This window comes from Prionailurus bengalensis, chromosome F2 (genome assembly GCF_016509475.1).
Source record: "Prionailurus bengalensis isolate Pbe53 chromosome F2, Fcat_Pben_1.1_paternal_pri, whole genome shotgun sequence".
Classification (NCBI taxonomy): Eukaryota; Metazoa; Chordata; class Mammalia; order Carnivora; family Felidae; genus Prionailurus; species Prionailurus bengalensis.
In genome coordinates, this window is record NC_057353.1 from 45,846,329 (window position 1) to 45,860,639 (window position 14,311).

At 36.8% G+C, this 14,311-nt stretch overlaps 1 protein-coding gene across 1 annotated transcript in view; it reads left to right on the plus strand.

The window, feature by feature from the left end:
- Window positions 1-14,311, plus strand: part of VPS13B (vacuolar protein sorting 13 homolog B) — an 828,197-nt gene that overhangs the window by 627,112 nt on the left and 186,774 nt on the right. Inside the window, 1 exon segment of the mRNA XM_043601463.1 lies at window positions 11,289-11,426. Within this exon segment, the coding sequence (XP_043457398.1) occupies window positions 11,289-11,426 (138 nt within the window).

Here is a 14,311-nt window from a genome sequence, read left to right on the forward strand (position 1 = left end):
TACCTATACCTGCCTTTTTTTTTTTTTTTTAGAAAACCTGAAGTGATATAGAACCGGTAACAACTGCTTATAATTTTGAAAGATTAATAAAGCATCATCGCCAGTCTGCATAATTTAGTGATCTTAAATTATGCCAGCTCTACCTGCAATTGTGTGTGTGTGTGTGTGTGTGTGTGTGTGTGTGTGTGTGTGGTGTGTGGTCATTTGCTTTACTCGCCCTAGTTTAAATAACAGCAGGTTATCTAAAGCCTAAATTATCAACTTGCATTTCTTTTATGACTCGATATTTATAGTAACCTATAAATGATCTTCCATTCAGTCCAGGTAGACAGTACATCTGCAAGTTAACAAGTTTCTTTTTAAAATATTAAAATAGGGGCGCCTGGGTGGCGCAGTCGGTTAAGCGTCCAACTCAGCCAGGTCACGATCTCGCGGTCCGTGAGTTCGAGCCCCGCGTCAGGCTCTGGGCTGATGGCTCGGAGCCTGGAGCCTGTTTCCGATTCTGTGTCTCCCTCTCTCTCTGCCCCTCCCCCGTTCATGCTCTGTCTCTCTCTGTCCCAAAAATAAATAAATAACGTTGAAAAAAAATTTTTTTAAATAAATAAATAAAATATTAAAATAATGTGACAGTGGGCTTTTCCATGTCCCTCTTACCTGAAGCAACATCTAACAGAAACGAGATCTTCTGCCAGCACCTTTATATGTAGCAGCTGTAATATTGGCAGTTCTCATTTAAATAAAGATGAATGTAGTTGTTTTTAACATAATCGTATTAGTTGTGTTTATAAATATTTAAAAATTGGTATTTATTTTGTTTAAGGTAATGGAATCCAGATTTGAAGTTGCCTCATATCTTGACTATGCAGCCCAAGGCAGACTTAAAAAGTCATTTTTCTTCTTGTTTGTTTGGGGCTTTTTGTTTGTTTTTGAAGAAATGACTGTGCCATCTGGTCAATTGTAAAGGAGTTGAACCATTCTGAGGGAATTTAACCAACTCCCGTACTTCCTCAGCACACAGACAGTCCAGTAGCTTGTTACTCAATTGTTTGCCAGGAACCCACAAACCAATTTGAAGACAATTACCTCATCTCTCCCGCAACTTCTTTACTTATTGTAATTTTTCAGGCATCAGCTAGACTAAAATAGAGAAATTAAAGTTGATTAGAATCCGTACTGAAAGAGTGGGTAATAACACACTTCTGTGTATGACAGAACTATCCACAACATGGTATCTCTAGTATAGGAGACCGTCTACATTTTAAAGTTTTATAAAAGTTTGCATCTATGACTTCAGCTCTAATTAAGAGGCAAACATGGAAGAGTTCAATAAGAGCTTAAGATTTGGAGTCAGCCAGTCCTGAGTTCTAATCCCAGGTCTGCTGCTTAACAACTGTGTGATCTTGGGCAAGTTATTTCCTCTTTCTCAGCCTTGGCCCCTTATCTAGAATACAGGGGGAACACTGGTAGTGATCTGCTAGAGTTGATGTGAGAATGAAATGATGTATATGAAGCTCTTAGCTGAGTGTGTAACACAGAGCTCCGTATGTGTTAATACTGTTGTTGTTGTTTTTATCATCACTGTTAACGTCTTTAAGCTGAGTTTAAAAATAGTGGTTGTAATCAGCCAAAAGCATTCACGTCATTTTAGTTCAATTTATAGCTATTGTGTAGTTTGAAAATTTTCAGTTACAGTAATTGGCTTCTTTACCCTTTCATGAATAGGTCTGCAGAAAATGTGCCAGAGACATCTGAGTAAACCAACAGTTGGAAAATCATAAACTGCCTTCTTACACCTCATAAATCATATCTTGATTTCATTTGGTTATTGTGACTAAAAGAGAAGGATTGAATTACATGTCTCTTCAGAACTAAAGGTTTTGCTAATGTCTCTGGAAAGGCTTAGAATTAACCTGTGACTTTAATGTCATAATGATCACAACTTGAACATTTATCTGAAAATTTAGCTGCTGGGAACATTTCTTGCCGGCCAGTAATACGAAGTGAAATTATTACATTGACAGAAATCGGCCAATAAGTGATTCTCTTAAGTGAGAGGAACTCTAAAGCATCTCTCAGGGAGAGTTGTGGGGAGAAAGTTAAATAAGATGTGATCCATGGGTGCCTGGGTGGCTCAGTCAGTTAAGCGTCTGACTTCAGCTCAGGTCATGATCTCATGGTCCATGAGTTCAAGCCCCACATCAGGCTCTGTGCTGACAGCCTGGAGCCTGCTTCAGATTCTATGTCTTCTCTCTCTCCCTCTCTCTCCCTCTCTCTTTCTCTCTCCCCCCTCCACCCCACTCACACTCCATCTCTATCAAAAATAAATAAACATTAACCAAAAAAAAAAAGATGTGACCCAGCCAGTAGGGAGAGTTAACATATAGGGAAGGATATTGGAAGGGAAATCAGAAACTTTGATTTTTAGTCTTGACTCATTAGCCAAGACTCTTTGATGCAAATAACTAAACTTGGTGCTTTAGTTTCCTTATCTCTAAAATGGGTATAATAATATCTGGTCTCTGTAGTTTCACAGTTTAATCTTAGCTCCAAGTGAGATATCTATGAAATGCCTTGGGACTATGAAATATTGTTCAACTGTAAGTGGGGCTTCTTTAGTTATTAGCAATAGAAGGAAGAGCTTAATGGATCTTTTTAAACATGAGGAAGACTAGTGCTCTGGCCCTTTTGACATCCATCTTGATCATCAGGATTTACTTAACAGGAGAAATGGAAGGAATCATTTAAAACCACTAAATTGGCTTTCAATGTTACAGAACCAAGACTTTGCTCAGAGCAGACAAGAGGTTTAAAATTGGGATTAACTTGATCTTCCTTACAGATATATATAGGTTTATATGACTACATTTTTTTCTGTACAGCACCCTGTATTTACTTGCATTGAATTTTAATCAAATGTTGTCATGTAAAACATCTGAAACCCACATTAGAATTTAACATGAAAACAACCAAATAGAAAAGACAGTAAGAGGGGGCGCCTGGGTGGCGCAGTCGGTTAAGCGTCCGTCTTCAGCCAGGTCACGATCTCGCGGTCCGTGAGTTCGAGCCCCGCGTCAGGCTCTGGGCTGATGGCTCGGAGCCTGGAGCCTGTTTCCGATTCTGTGTCTCCCTCTCTCTCTGCCCCTCCCCCGTTCATGCTCTGTCTCTCTCTGTCCCAAAAATAAATAAAAGTTGAAAAAAAATTTAAAAAAAAAAAAAGAAAAGACAGTAAGAACACCACAAAGCAGCACAGAAAATAAATTAAAAGGAATTCATTGAAATGATATTTTGTATATTATCTGCTAGTTAGCATCATTAAATATAAGTAATGTAATTCCTTTTATTTTAGCAAGATATGGAAGACTTGGTTCTAAAAGTAAGAGCTAATGGGCACCGATGATCACACATCCCAGCAGCCACGTTAATCCTTCCTGTTCCTCTTCTGGGCTCTAGGCTTGGGATTTCAAACCAGGAAATTTCCTCTTCCCTTTCCTGTCAAATCTTAGTACGTACAAGGGACAGAGCATGGGAAAAAGTGCTTATGGAGTTAGCCAAATGCCTGGATATCAGCAAGGACATGGCAGCACTTACTTTGCATCCACAGCAATTTAGAATTGGTTTCTTGGGGGGGGTTGCTGTTCTGACAGTGAATTGTTACTGTGTTTTATGGATCTAGGTTCCTTCACAATTTAATTTTCAGGCATTTTGAGGGTTTTTTGGACCACATTTGCTTCTGTGGCTACATTAAAAAAGAGGAAAGATGCCATTTAAACTAAGGATCATAAAGAAATATAGAAAATAGGAGAAACCCAGTAGGTCTATATGTAGCTTTGCCTTTTTTATATACAGTGGTCAAAAGGTGACTGTTCTGATCCTGACCTCTCACTGCAGGGAGTTACACTGCCAGCCGTTGAGTGCAGCCTAATCAAGCACAACAGTGGCTTCTGAAAGAGGTCCCTTTGGAGGTTAAACAATATTAATTTCATAGATAGAGGCAAATAGATGTAGATCCTCCAAAAACACTTTGCTTTAAATTTTATTCAAGTTCTATGAAGAAACACGTTTGTGTATTCTTGACTGGGCACAAAAGGATTAAGCTAAAAGACCATCTGGGAACATCTTGTCAGGAACTTGGAGAGAGGAAGGGAGAGTAGGGAATCTCTAAACCCTCACCTACTACTCTGCTTCTTCTTTAAGTATTTTCTCCCTTTCTACTCTGGCTGTGAACTCTGCTTGATCTTCCTTAACAAAAGAAAGCTGTGTGAAATTTAAATTCTGATGCACTAGCCATGTTTATTGGACATTGTGTCGTTTCAGTCTTTTCTTTGTATAAAAGTTGATATACCCAGACTTACGTAAAGGAGTCTCTAACTTCTAGTTTAAAAAATGGAAAAGAGTCTGTTTGGTTTGCAGATTATTTACTTCCTTGATTCATACATTGGCCAAATATTTCTAAGGAGTGGAAAAGAACACAATATAATTTTGATAATTATCAGAACCACAGTGCAGAAAAATTGTCAGATCTATAATTTCTCCTCAGCCAGGAGAATTTAATAGAGAAGTAAAGTACATTGACAAGTATTTTAAACCTCAGTAATAATTTTAAGAATTAAATATAAGTAAACTTAGTACTGGTTTTTAAGATCAAAATTGGGTATACTTTCCACTAATAAACAAAGAGTTTTATATTTTACCCATTATCTTCCTCTTAATTCAGATCAGTGATAAAAAAAAGATTTTTCAAAATTAAAAAACAAAAACAAAAACTAGAAGGAGTAGACACTTGAAAGCACCACACATACATACTCCTGTATTTTGTTTAAAGTTTGTGTTTTAGAAACAAAACATTAACTGTTATTGAACTTTTACCATGACGTGTCCCGTACTAACCATGTTATATATATTATCTGATATAATATTCTCAACAACCCACAATCTCGTGGATTGTCCCCATTTTGGAGACTCCGTGAAGTTAAAATTAAATTTACCCAGTTTAAGGAATCAGGACTTAAACCCAGATCTGTCTGCCTCCAAAGTTCATGTTCTTTTCATTACCCTGAATTTTCTACTGTGTTATAAACTGATGTAAACTCTCCCATAGAACAAAATGTGGGAAAGCTCAATGAAAGTAGGGCTGTCTGTGTTCAGTAAGTCCTAAGTCAATGACAGACCATTTCGTAAACCTCTTCTATATGACAGTATCCTATCATCTGCCAGTTGTCCCTTAAGAGTTCATCAAAAGTCACTTCAACATTTTTTCCTAAACTTAACAACCCTGTGTACCTCCAACCAAAGAGAACCAGTCTCCCTAAGCCACCATAGATGCCACTTTGGTTCTGTGGCAGCCCAGGACAGGTCTGGGCTCATTAACTGTGGCAGACTACAGAATACTTGTAATCCATAACACGTCATTGAAGATTTTGCAAAAAAAAAAAAAAAAAAAATTAAAAAAAATAAAAATAAAAAGCAAATAAAAGCCTAGTCTTATTTCTTTTAAGAAACCAAACATTAGATCCTTCTGGACTTTCTGGAACTGATAAAATGAAGACAGAAGTAAATCTTGAGGCTATTTGCGGTGCTACATCATAACAAGCACTTACTTTATGCTTCTGAGGAACTTGCGATATTTTGATCATGTACTACTACTGTCAGAAAGGAAACTCAGTGCAATATGACATCAAAGCAGAAAGTTACTGAAATTTAAATCTGCAATAGTAGTTTAGGGAACACATTAATTTTAATCATAATGATTCAGGAATGATAACATTTGCAGGACTACAAATGAAAGCATGCTGTAATTTCAAAAGTTGTTGATAATACAGAGCAGGATTTTATTACCCAGGATTGCAAGCACCAACAGGATCTTGCTGTATTAACAGCAAGAAGCTAATACCAGGAGTAAGGTGATAAACTGTTTACCTACTGGAGAAAACGTGGTTAAAATGAGATACCCTAGTAATCAAAAGCTTATTTTTCAGCACTCATCCCCCAAATTTCAATTAATAACATTTCTTCCAGTACCACAAGTTTATAAGAACTGTCCACCATAGGAAAATTTCGTATCCTTGACATTGCTCCATATTTGCATTAGCACTCATTTTCCACAAAAATGTAAAAGACAAAGGTACCATGAGAACACTGAATCAAAGGGGCAAAAACATTATTGTAACTGTAGTTACTTGCATCTTCCACAATAGAGTCTTTGCCTGGAGCTGCCAGGGAAAGTCACCATTGGGCTAACTTTGCTTTCTGCCTTCCTTAACCAACCTCCTCCTCATAGAAATGTTCTTGAGCATAGAAGTGGCTAAGAAAAAGCAGAAAGAGGCACAGATTATCAAGTGTTTTGTAAACCTGAGGTTGATAAAAGCAACTGTTAGGGAAGATGGGGAGAGTGAGGAAGAAATAATGGTGGCTTAGAGTCTCCTTCGAGTCCTCTTTATAAGAGATGCTTAGTTTTCAAATAAACAACTCCTTCTGGCATTGGGATTTTTAAAATTCAAAGTTGTTTATTCACATGGCAAAAGAAATGGAAACGTTGATTTTTGCAATGGCTAACACTTAGAAATATCTGGTGTGAAAGTGACTGGACTTCATTAAATATTCAGTGTTATGTCCGTCTTTCAAGTGGGAAAATTATCACTGAAATCTGTGGGGAAATGTATTCTCATTGGAGCCTCAATAAAAATTCAGCTTAATTATGACAAAGAAATTTCCTGCCACATAGTAGAGCAAAACAGAGTAGTATAAAGTAGAATCGAATAAAGCTTACAAAATTTGTAGCATTCAGCTGCTCTGTATGAGCTTAGAAAACAAACTTTTTGTTAAGTAGAAGATTGCAAAGGAAATAAATGAGTTTATTTTCCAAGTTTCACTTTGAGTTGGTCACAATGAATCATGTTGTATTTTATTATATTTTGTATAATTTAAATGTTACGCAAAACATACTTAACTCTGTGAATATTTGCTGAGGGTTAAAAAATAATGAGCAGCCGTACAAAGACTACTTTTATCAGATTCAGAGGAAGACCTCCCAAGCAGTTAAGTGAAATGAAGGTTTATGAAGAAGAGCAAAGTAATCTACAAGCACAAAGAATACAATCTGAAACAAGTCTCTGTGAAAGCCAATAATATCTTGATCCATCTGTGAACAGACTGGAAACTTTCTGAATCTTCTCTTTGGGTGTTCTTTGTGACATGATATGATGAAGTATTTTCTTTTGGAGGCCAGGTCAGCCCAGAAGAAAAACAAATAATATAACTTTGTCAATACCAATGCTTTATTGAAGTGAATTTTTACTGACTTTCAACAAGATTTATGGCTATGAGCAATTTGTCATTTGTTCTGACCCATTTCCCCCACTCTGCAACTCCTAATAAGGTACTACTTTCTCCTGTTTCTTAGGCTTAGGGACAACAGCATAAATGTGCTCATCTACAGCAGCAGAAGCTTACTTTTTTTGAGAGCTTCCTGTGCTCAAATAGGTGTCTCATAAATATGGAGAAGAAAACTAGCAAAGTCTGAAGGAGCTTCCATATGAAGCAGTCATCGCTGCTTGTCACTCTATTTACATTATACTCACAGACTCCTTTAATCTTAATTTATCTGGTGCTTTCCCAGCTACATTGACCCTGAGGAATGTGTAATATGAATCCCATTTTCCAGACTTGATGATGGAATTAAGGAGAAGTTAAATTGAAGATATTAGAGGAAGTCTAAAAGTCATGCCCCTCATCATAATCATAAGGGATTAAATAGTGACTTGCAAACCTGAGCTTTTTCTGTGGGATTCTCATGGATCTGCTACTGCTGCTGCGGCTTGTACCCACATGACTAGAGGCATATCCACAGTAGAGATTTTAGCTAAAACTGGGAGAGTAGCCTCTCTCCTGTCACACATTCAATATCCATCAAACACGCAACCTGTATTTTCCTGGATGTTCCTAATTTGTTATTCTGCTCTGTCAGCTCTATAAATACAGCTGTACTTTTAAACCAGTTGTATAGCCATATTAACCCAATAATGTCATTAAACCAGTAATTTGGGAGGGTGAGGAAAAATAGTCATTGCAAGTTTGACTTCTTCAGATAAGTTTCCTAGACTTTTCCATGTTTTTAAATTCCCATTTCCCATTCTTCTTCCTAGTATTGCCAGTTTGTTTATTTCATCTCTGGTAAGTCCTATCCCCCTGTAATTGCCCCTGTAATTGTAAGTGCAGCTCCCAAGGCTGGGTACCAGATGGCCAGGCCCTGTAACTTCTATGAAAAGAGAAGCAACCTCCATGAAACCTATCTCCCCTACATGGAAAACCCTCATTCTTATTATCAGAACTTGGTGCTTCCCCATCTATACTTTGATGAAGGTACAACATCAAAATATTATTCCTTTGAAATGTTTTTTTTTTTCTCTCCCCTTCACTTCAGTTTTTCTTTTAGATATTTTGTGTGTCATCTTTTTTTTTTTTTTTTGAGCTGTGAACATAGGTCTATATATCATTATGTGCTTAGGATCATCTTAAAGGTGATTATCCTCCACTGTGTATGTATGTGTGCAGCTAGGTTTATTTCTTTAAGATAGAGTGCCACATGTGCCCTTTCTAATTACAAAAAGTATGGATATTGAGAATTTTGGTAGTCACTCATTTTCAACCCTCTCCCCTACTCATGCAAAAACACTTTATTTACACTCTCATCGACCATACATGGGAGGACCCATTTCTCCTTCTCCCCTACACAAGATATTATCAGTCTTTTTAGTTTATGCTAATCTGATAAATAAAAAACTACTTGTTTTAATTTGTGTATGGTTGATTGTTGGGCAGAAAATTTTTCTTATTTTTCATAAAACTCTCTAGAAGGATTAAACAACTTAAGGTAAAAACAGAAATCTTAAAAATGTTTCAAAAAACTATAGGAAAATACATTATCACCTAGGGATAAATCCAGTAAATAAAAATTAGATTTTTTTACCACATCTATAAAAAAAAGTATGTATGCAGAAAGCATCAGAATGTATTTCAAGGACAACTACCGTACCAGGGGGAAGCACTTGCTATGTATGACAGACAAACGTTAACGCTCATAATATAGCAAGAGAAAAAAACTAATAGAAAAATGAGTAAGTAAATATTTTGTAGAAGAGGAATCAAATGGCCAATAAATGAAAAGATGCTTAACCACTTTGCTTTTTACTACTAACAATATAAAATGGATGTCTTACTATGTCAGTACATATAGATCTTCTTGATACTTCTAATCAACTGTATGGATTACCATTGTTTATTTAAGCATTAGTCTGTTGATGGACTTCCAGGTTGTTTTCTACTTTTTGCTATGATTAACATTTCTACAGTGTGTGTGCATGCATGCACTACACAGGCATTATCAGTTCTTTTTAGTCTTAGGCTATCTGATAGATGAAAATTTCTACTTATTTAAAATATTTTTCATTGATTACTCTAAGCCAGGTAAGCACTTAATAATTGCTTATTCTTTACCCATTTTTCTAGGTTAATATCTATATTGATTGCATGAACTCTTTGTAGATTAATGATACATCCCTTTTCTGTCACATGAGTTTGAATATGTAATTCCTGTAACTTGTTTGGTTTAGCCTAAGTTTTACTTGCCAGTCTTTTACACATCATATTAACATTTCTGCATCAGTGTAATTCTTCTCTGTCCATTAGTTAGTTACATCACTTCTGTCTGTTTTCTCTGTGAGGTCATTGTTCTCTCTCTAGATTATGTTCTCTTCATAACGAAGAACTATGCCTCCTCTTATGAGTCTAACACGGTACTATTTACTTGATAATAAATGCTTGTTGATGATGGCTACGTAGGTGAGATTCTAGAAGTAGACACTCAGGTCCTGTCAAGTTACATAGCTCCTTTGAATTGATTGTAGATCCGACCAGCAACAGACTTTTGCTATCGTTTCATGACACCTGACCATTATATTTTAAAGAGAGAATAATATAGTGTTACTATGTAATGAATCTACTATGCATATTCTCACTGCTTTAAATTCACTGATTGTATAAAAAGAGAAGAATGCACTAGCTTAGTGTTTGATCTTTACCACATAGATCTAACGTCACGATCAATTGCTTTCACTATTTTCTTTGAAATCACATAAAGGTTCATATGTGCCATATTTCATAAGAATCACATGATAAGGTCAAGAAATACAAATTCCAAGGCAGAATTTATATGCCCAGTTCACATATGACAGTAATACTATATAACCATATGTTGAATATAATACACTGTATGTAAATGCTATTCTTGAAAGCAATCCAATCAATAAAACTTAAAATAAATAACACTTTAAGAACACATCCCAAATCGGCTGAAAATGGAATAGATGGACTCTATGGCAAGAACATCCCTATAAAATTGACATTCAGAGGCTATTAAAACAGAGAGAGTAAAACAATCTTGAAACTAAAGAAAAACTGTGAATATTTAGAAGTTTTTTTAAAGCCTACTACGTTGTATGCCAAGATGCAGCAGTCGTTTTTATTTAAAGAGCTATTTCAATAAAAACTGGATTGCCAAGCAGTAAAAAGCAAATTCAGTTTGCCATCACCAATAGCTAAAAAATACTTCTTAAAGAATATACTACATAAACCCAAAAAAGTAAGAAATACACACTAACAGAAAAAGTCAAAACAGAAAAAAATCAAGATTTAGTCATTATTGGGACTAATAAAAGATTGACCAATTTTTATCATTAAAGAAGGTTATGAGAAAGCTACTGAAGTTAACTTCAAAAGCCTAGCAGTAAAAAGTGATTGTAATGTCAGTAAAACTCTGAAACAGATCAAATAGACCCTAAGTAGTACTAATCCACTGCATCTTTGAACATATATTTGCCTTTTTTTAAAGCTGAAAAGCTTGCCTTTTTTTCTTTAATTTGTTTCCAACATCCTGTTTTAAAAAAAAAAAAGAGAAGAAGAAAGAAAAGAAATCCAACTATACAACTGTTAACAGCAACTCAGAGCACAGAAACTTTACCTTCATTCAGAGATGATATAAGTTAAGATTTGAAATGACTTTTCCTTTGGTCTGATTTTGAAAAACATGGTTGCATCATTCCAATGTAGAGAGAGCTTCTCTTTCTCCATAAAGTACTTGTGTGACTAGTATACTTACAAACAAATGAATCAGTGAAGGTTATATACAGTGAATTTAACCATTTTTTCTTCTTCTTTGTCAGCTGAAGCTCTTACACCAAAATGAGAGGTTTGGGATGTGATTGACATTTTTTATTTAAACTTTGTCACTTCAGATCCTGGGAAGACTCTGCCTGAATCCCTTGATTACTGCACAGTTTGGCTACAGACAGTGCCTGGGGAAATAGACAGCAAAAGTGGTATTCCACCTTCGCTGGTAACGCTACAAATTAAAGACTTTCTTAATGGACCAGGTAAGAAAGTCACAATTCAAATGTGTATACATTTTCTTCATGTGAGTATATTAACATGTACTTAGGGTGTTAGTGATTGTGACATTCCTTGCCAGAAATGAATAGTTCATTTGTCTTCCAGAAGTGTATTCTTCTCAGCTTGCCCATTTCAAAGACTAAAAGGCAAATATTAATAGGCACTAAAAATTACCTTTAGTCCGACAAAAAGTAGTTACCAATTAAAGAATAATTGACTAGTATAAGTAATTATAAGTCAAAGACCCAAAACTTTATTTCTGCCTTTCCTGCTAATTGCGTGACCTTAGGCAGTTGATCTAATCTCCTATGCCTCAGTTTCCTTACTGTAAACAAAGTGGATGGATGGATGGAAGAGACATATGATATGTGTATACACACACACACACACACACACACACACACACACATAAGGCAGTATACATCAATATATTCAATTAGATAAATATACTTATTTCAAATGCATAGCAAAGTGCTTGAGGCATATCTAAACACTCAGGTTTAGATAGACAGATACGGTCATCAAAATGTATTGAGTGCATATTAGTCTCAGGTACTAAGTGCTTTCTGTATTAATACAGACCCAAGGAGGAGCCTCTACAATTATCCCTATTTTATGAATTAGGAAGCTAAGACGGAAACGTGAAGTAAATTGCCCAAGGTCTTAATGGCAGAGGAGCCATTCAAACCCAGGTCTTTATGATTCTAAAGACCTAGATCACTTCTGTACCACACTAATTTTAACAGAACTAAAGGTTTTTCATCTCTCCTCCTCCTCCTCCTCTTTCTTGCTCTATTTCTTCTTCATCTCATGGTGCTCTTCCTCACTGAGGAGAGCTCAGTGAGATCTTAGCTGTTTATTTAACAAAAATTACTATTTCAGTTTTTCTTTCGTTATTTTATACTTACAGTGCTTCATATTATTATCAAAAGAATATTAGTTTTTTCATTAATAATTTAAAACAATGGGGGCACCTGGAAGGCTCAGTCAGTTGAACACCCAACTCTTCATTTCAGCTCAGGTCATCATCCCACGATCATGGGATCAAGCACAATGTCAGATTCCATGCTGACCATGGAGCCTGCCTAAGATTCTCTCTCTATCTCCCCCTCTCTCTCTCTCTCTCTCTCTCTCTCTCTCTCTCCCTCCCTCCCTCCCTCCCTCCCTCCCTCTCTCTCTCTCTCTCTCTCTCCCTCCCTCTCTCTCTCCCTCTCTCCCTCCCTCCCCCTCTCCCTCTCTCCCTCTCTCCCCCTCTCCCCCTCTCCCCCTTTCCCCCTCTCCCTCTCTCCCTCTCTCCCCCTCTCCCCCTCTCCCTCTCTCCCTCTCTCCCCCTCTCCCTCTCTCCCCCTCTCCCTCTCTCCCCCTCTTCCTCTCTCCCCCTCTCCCCCTCTCCCTCTCTCCCCCTCTCCCTCTCTCCCCCTCTCCCTCTCTCCCTCTCTCCCTCTCTCCCTCTCTCCCTCTCTCCCCCTCTCCCTCTCTCCCTCTCTCCCTCTCTCCCTCTCTCTCTCCCTCTCTCCCCCTCTCCCTCCCTCATTCTGCAAGACATGAATTTTGATAAGTGAAAACTATATGTGGACCTGGTTAAATGTGTGTCGTGGCATAACGATACACTTATGATCCATGGCTACATATTGAAGAAGGCTGCTTGTCATCATGCCTGGTGTAAAGAGAGCCTAAAGAGGGCCACCTGTACTGACCCTTTCACCAGGGCCCAGTTCTTCTCAAGTATGATTCTCCGGTTCTGGGATTTAAAAGGTATAGAAGTATGAAGAACTATTTCTAATCATTATAAGTACTTAAATGTCATTTAAAAGACTCAAATGAAAGCGAGAAGCTAATGATGAAGACTAAGAGAGTCAGTAAAGTTGGAAGAAGCCTTTGGGGTGAGGTAATGGATAGATTGAGAGTGATGTGAGGCCTCGTAGTTGGCTAGTAAGTGTGAAGTACCATGTTGCATAGAATCCAAGCCATCATCAATTGTAGGAAAATACATTTTATGTACAAAGAAAAAATATCTGCTATTTAAACTATGATACAGTGCTTTCTTATTACATGAGTTGCAGGGCACTTCCTGACTTCAGAGTTGTTCACATGTAAAAGACTGAACATATTAGAATGGGTGAAACTGGGTAAGAATATATGGTTAGTTCATGGAGAAGTGAGAGAGAAACTTGGGTTTCCCTCTTCTCTTTTGTAGTTTCTGATTTTTTTGCTTTTAGGCACAGTCTTTCACTCAACTTTAGCTATAAAGTTGGCTTCTAGTTTACATTTGATTGATTTATTAAAGGATGGGACCTACAAGTCAGTAGTTGTATACCATATTTTTATGGCAACCAAAGAAAGTGAATTTCAAGAGAAATGTCAATGAATGAATGAAAGATGATGCATATAATTCTAGCAATTAATGTGACTAGTAGAAATGGGATTTTTTTAAATAGTTGTACTTTTGTGTTTCTAAGTTGGAAATTATATATATGCCATTCCTTATTTTTATTCAAATAAGAGTCATGATCTATCTGGAGATTCCAACTTTTAAACAAATGAATTGAAAGCATTATTTTATAGTAGTGCTTCTCAAACTTGAGTGTGCATTTGAAACATCTCTGGTGGCCTTGTTAAAATACAAATAATTTAATAGTTTTAGAAGGCAGGAATGAAATTTTGCATTTCTAACAAGCTCCCAGGTAAGGTGGATGCTGTTGGTCTGGAGACTAAACATTTGTAACAAGTTTTCATATGAATCCTATATGAATGAATGAATGAATGAATGAATGAATGAATACACGCGCACGCACATGCACACACACATACACACACACACACACACACACACACACACACACACACACACGGGTGTTGAGGACCCAAC